The 6,000-nt window shown below is 37.2% G+C and overlaps 1 protein-coding gene across 5 annotated transcripts in view; it reads right to left on the bottom strand.

The window, feature by feature from the left end:
* Positions 1 to 6,000, bottom strand: part of ANKS1B (ankyrin repeat and sterile alpha motif domain containing 1B) — an 84,927-nt gene that overhangs the window by 38,297 nt on the left and 40,630 nt on the right. For all 5 annotated transcript variants that reach the window (XM_072400418.1, XM_072400416.1, XM_072400420.1 and 2 more), the window contains one exon: positions 4,173 to 4,315. In XM_072400418.1, coding sequence (XP_072256519.1) covers positions 4,173 to 4,259 — 87 coding nt within the window. In that variant the 5' untranslated portion in view covers positions 4,260 to 4,315. The remainder of the gene's footprint in view (positions 1 to 4,172; positions 4,316 to 6,000) is intronic.

Below are 6,000 nucleotides of genomic sequence, written 5' to 3'. Positions count from 1 at the left end.
TGGCAGATTCGCGCTCCCTATTGTGAAGGCTGGAATCCGGCTGGTAGTGAGGCGAGTGTACGCGCATACTCGAGCCCGGCCCGCGGTGATCCGCGTTCGCTGGCTGCGCGTACGTTCGCGCTTCCAGCGATCGCGGATTTCAATGATGAATCAGGGGCAATGTTGGATCAGCCATTCAGACACTCCCTTTGATGTTAGCCAATGCTTGAGTTAGATTCTCTAACCCTCACTTGTAAAGTTTTGGACATCTTTGTGTCTTTGTCATTGTGACAACTGATGTACGGAATGTAATAACACTATAAAGCCTTACATAATGTGTAGGTTGGATCTTTAACTGAGGTTATCATCGGGCGACAAGATTTGCAAAACATTGTATTAGGTGCTCTATATATGTGTAATAACAGAACTAATTTGATTCAATATATGAACCAGCAATCTTATGTTCAGGAATCGTATGATGCAGGGGGGATGCTGTCAGCAATAAAAGTGGTGCAATAAAAGTGACAAACCAACCTTGAGGTTGTTGGAAACCAGAATTCCTATATTAACTGCTCTCTTAGCAGATAAGTTCACTGGTTCTACTGATCAGGTTTTGTCTGCTTGAGTGCGGAATTTTTATTATTAAACAGGATATATATAGTGCCAACATATTACGCAGCGCTGCACAAATAAATAGGGGTTGCAAATGACAGACAGATACAGTGACACAGGAGAAGAAGATGACCCTACTCCGAGGAATTGGGTTGCTTTTATGCTTTGTGGTGTCAAACAACTACATACAGCGCAAGAAAGATGCAGCTATGTATTTCCTATTTCTGCTTTAACTCCTGTCAGCACTGGATTGAATCCTTAGGGAATTTTGGCTTAGAACACTTTCAGACAATCGTCATTTAATACACTTTAGGACAGAATCTTTACTGTGGGACTTCAATAAACCTCTCTAATGAAGCTGATAATGGGGGTTTCCCTGCATTGAAATCTCAAGACGCGCACTACGTCTCCCTCATCATTAGCATTGAACGGGAAATGATCAGGCACCCAGAAGTAAGGCGCATTTCAGTGTGTGGGAAATAATTACACGGTAGTGCGATCAGGGCAGGAGAAGTTTATCTCATTTACACATAAATGCAAACAAAATGACAATGGAAGCCATTAATTATACATCTGCAGTCTTTGTAATACAGGAGACAAAAATATTCTACTGCCACAAATATTTATGAAAGGGACACTGGAGGTAGCATGGCAAACATTGTGGACAATGCGTGGTTGATATTGGGATGACTGATGTAAGGGCTGTGAGTGAAAGTTACTTCTATAATGACCTGACTTTTGAGTTTTCAGTGCATGAGTGAGACAAAATAAAAGCAAACCTATGCTTGGTTCATACAGTTCAAAGCAACAGGTTCTCTTAAAAGCCCTCCTTCGAAGCTGTACATTCTGACCTTTGTTTCACCCCCCATCCCGTTTGGCTTTTAAAGTGAGGAAGGAAGCAATACACGTAAAGTGCTCTAGTTGGAGCTTACACAGGGCTGATGACCCTTCCTGCACCCATATGACAGCACTGGAGCCAATCACTAGGTAAAAATTAGGGAAGTTAATCAATGTGCCTCCATACCCAGACATACTGGATTTTATTCTTTGCATCTGGTGGCCTAACAAAACATATGGGATCAAAGGAAATTAAATTTGGGGTGCTGGAGGGCATTAAAGAGAACCTGTTGCTTTCAGCTGCAGTTGCTTAAGGCAAAGCACAAGTTTGCATTAGGATGAACCCGAAAGAATAGCTTAATGTTAATAGGTTAATTAAATGTTGCAATTATTTTGATAAATTCAGGCAAGTGTCTGTAAACCTAATGAACATGACACAGAAGCCAAAGTACTGAAGCCAAAGGATCAGTAAAGTTTTATATGGTTACCTGCATTAAAGACACCTTTAAGTAATGTCTTGTATTTGCTCTATTTTGATTTGTTTAACATGTTATATCTGTTTAGTTGAAAAAATTCAGTGAAAAATTCTGTTGAACCTTCCTAATACCCAAGGTTGTGCCCTGCATTATTCACTGTTATCCTAACCATCCTAAATGCTTTGTAGCAATATTTTATAATCCATTTTTGTACATATGTACATATAAAATATTTATCTGTTTCTCTGCACCTAATGTCATCACCAGCTAACCTACAATTGTACAGAGTACTGCTGGTTAACTCCCTATTGACCTTTACTTAACCTAAATCAAATCTTATTCACTCTGGCCTAGTCATAGTTCACCTTTACCTGTCTGAGTGAATGAAATTGTGTTGGATAATAAATATTCATAATAGTTAACTGCATTATAACTATGTAAAACGAGGCCACCAATCTACTGAATTTTTACATTATATATGACTTTGTCTTAACTATTTTTCCAGGAGCTATAGGCTGAACATTCCAGTGTTATATGGTGCTGTGCATTAACTTCCCATTTAACTGTCATTTACTGCAGACCGCTGAAAAATATCCTCAGGAAAGTAATGTTACACTTTAGAGGTGAGATTGTTAGTAATATCTCATCAGCTCTGTAATGGTCATTGACGCATTTAATTTGATATTCCTCAGCCCATTACTAAATGACACTTAGGATACATTTTAGCATTATCATAAAAACGCTTTAATACAATGAACTCGCCTCCATAGTTTTACTTATATTCCTGGACTTTTTATATTAAGTCTTCTTCAGAACACTTTTAATAACCTACTTTATGTTCTACATAAAGTTGAATTCAGTGCACAAAGATATATAAGAACTTGTATGCTCAGTAGTAGATTATTATTTTAAAAGGTACTTAGCCTGTAGGCTAATAAAGTTAATAAAGAAATGGTTTGAATTTTTGGGTGATTTGAGTGAAGCTGACTTTGTTGTGTTGTATAAATGGTATCTAAAATCTATTTTACCTGGTGATGATGATGGTAACACAATTCCTTTTCCTTGGTGATGTTCACTCTCTGCACTGTATTTGAAGGATCAGTATTATCACCCTAGGAAGGGTTACAGAACACCTGCCCTTTCTTCTTCTGCATAACTTAGAGGGAGGTGTTCTGATATGAGTGCAGCAAAGGCAGAAAACACAGAAAGTTAAAGCAACCTAAACTAAATGTTTAGCCTTACATAACGGGGGTAGACAACACTTTTATATAGGGTAAAAATCACCTTCTTTTTTTGGGGTGGTTATAACCCTTTTTTTAAAAAAGGGTAAAGCCCTCTCCTTCTGTCTTTGTCGCCGCGGCAGAATGGGAGCGCAGAGCCTCCTGGGGTACATCCCTTATGAATCCCAGGAGCCTTCTGGCTGTTCCTTCTGTGCATGCCCTGACCAACTAAGAGACTTTCATTGTTAATCCCTTGTCCAGGAAAAGTCAGAAAGGAGCGTTACATTCATTTTTATTCTCCTTAACAAAAATACATAAATAAAGTGTTGTGGATGACAATCAGTATGCACAGGTGTTATAATTTACTACATGGCACAAAATAATTACAATGGTTTGCAAATCTTTGTGAATTTGTGAGGAAAACCTGCCAAATATTTTCTTCTAATTGTTAGAAATTACTTTTATTCCCCAGAACTTTATGAGCCCTATGAAAAGAACAATGAATGAGACATTCCCTCAAACATTCCCTAGTGGGAATCTTCCAGGTAAGCATATGGCTGCGTTGGTGTAAAATTTATAGATATGGTAAGAGGGGGAAAGAGATAAAGCAAGTAGACATGAAATATGTGAATTAATCAGAACATTTATCAGTTTCATCAAGCGGTCAACAAATCATATCTCCTAAAACACATGGATGCAGCAATAATAAATAAATAAATATGGTGAGTGCAAGTGGAATAAAACAGGTCAGGGGTTGAAGAGGTTTTGGCAGTTAGGTACAAAGATATCTAAAAATAATATGACCAAATGAGTTTGGGAAAGTGGAGTCCAAATATCATATTATAGTAAGAGGATGGAGGATATTGGGTAGAAAAGTCCTACTGCGTTTCTCTTTTTAACATTGGGAGGTAAAGTCTAGATAAATGACAGTTGTATGATTTATAACACATTGAAATGGTTAAAGTATACCCAAGATTTATTTCTTAAACTACAACTGCATTCTACCATCTAGAAACAAATATGTAAGCATGCCGTAAGCCTATTTTACCTGAGCCATCTGCCTTTCAAGCTTTGATCTTGGTATATCATCAAAATAATTCTCATTTCTTCTCCTCCGTCCATCCCCTTGCATCATAATGTGGGAAAAATCGAGCGATCCACCAGTCGGATACAGCTTTGCGGATTTTGTGACTGAAAAGGAAATTAAAATATATATTAAGACTATAAAATTGGGGAAATTAAATAAAATATGTGTAGCGTTACATTTCTAGTTACATACACCGTGGCACTGTGTATAGGGGACCACAAAGGACTTGTGGTCTATAAAGGAGGGAGAAAAGGATGCCTTTTCCATCCTTGGTTGGTACTAATAAGCTTTGTTAGGCTGGTGAATCTAAGTGGAGATACTTTACTATTCAGCATCAGGTGGAATCTTTAGTCATCACAAATGGTGGGTATTTTATATCTACCTGCGCCCCATTCAGACCATCAAACACAGCATATGACATACGAAGGTATACCATTACCCACCTGTCTTGTGGCTCTGGGGTGTCATGTGGCTGAATGCCACAAAGGAAGCAAATGATATAATAAATGAAAAAGTATTGATATCTGTCATTTGTTTTCCAAATGTGTGCCCACATTATGATAAAATGAGAATAAAAATTATTAGTTTTTTTTTTAGTTTTCTAGATTGTAATCTGAGCCTCTCGAAGGCTTATAAGGGCTGCATAAGGTTGATCATGAAATTCATGACCACATAATTTAATCTCATTGTTGGAGGAACATAAGGCAACTTTAAGATAAAACATAACAGTTAAATCTGAGCTAAAAAAAAGCAAAAGGAAAAGTTTTTTTTTATAAACAGCTTTGGAATCCAAATGTACCAATTCTCTAAAACAGAAAGCACACGTGTACAAAGTGCAACTCAATTAGTTTCCTGCAAATAAACCTATCTCTACGACAGTGAACAAGTTAGGAAAAAACTTTTTCTTGAGTTTTAGAGTGGAAGAATCAGAACTTTTGGAGATTTAACTGATTTCTGTCCTACTGACAACAGGTAAACCAAACTGAAAGTAATGAAAAACCTACAACAGGGACATTGACAGAAATAACAGTCTGATAGAGGTTTAGCCTTTCCCTACTATAGAACATATTATTTATTATTATTATTATTATATTTGGACACATGCAATGAAAACATAAAGAAGTGGGACTTTTGTAACCCTGACAGGGACTCTAACCCTTCTCAGACGCTATAATGCCCAGTCTATATCCAACTGGAGGGACTTCTGAAAATCTGGGAAGTCTTCCCAGTAGGAATGCAGACAGCAATACAAACATTACAGGTACTTTAATCCTTCTCAGCTTTAACCAAAGAAAAAAGTAATAAAATGAGGCTTTTATCTCTGGTTTTAGAAATAACTAACCAGCACTGTTTATTAATACATATTTCATTGGATCAATTGAATCATGGTAAACAAAGTCCTATTTTTTTTTAGGTCTCTAAACCATTCTCCATTAGACATGCTACAGTTTTTAGTCCACGATCGTCTTCCGATAATTAAACAAGCATGCAGTAATTATGCAAAGCGTGTAAGGCACAGATCTAATTTAGCCGAGTGTGGATGATCTTGTACCATTCTTATTAGATTTAATGCGACCACTTCATAAATCATGACGTTCACCTAGGAGGCAGAGAGTAATAGGACTTCTCTGTACTTGCAGTAGATAAGCCAGAAGCAGGGAGAACAAAAGAACAATGAGAATAAAGCAGCATCTGGAAAAGATCAATTATTTTTAAACTGGTCATCAGCATATCGCAAATTACCATACAATCTTATTACAATGAGGGTGGTCTCTAAAAGGGAAGCTGT

Source organism: Pyxicephalus adspersus, chromosome 2, assembly GCF_032062135.1.
Source record: "Pyxicephalus adspersus chromosome 2, UCB_Pads_2.0, whole genome shotgun sequence".
Taxonomy (NCBI): domain Eukaryota; kingdom Metazoa; phylum Chordata; class Amphibia; order Anura; family Pyxicephalidae; genus Pyxicephalus; species Pyxicephalus adspersus.
The sequence above is the reverse complement of the archived record's forward strand: the minus strand, read 5'-3'. Positions and strand labels throughout refer to the sequence as shown.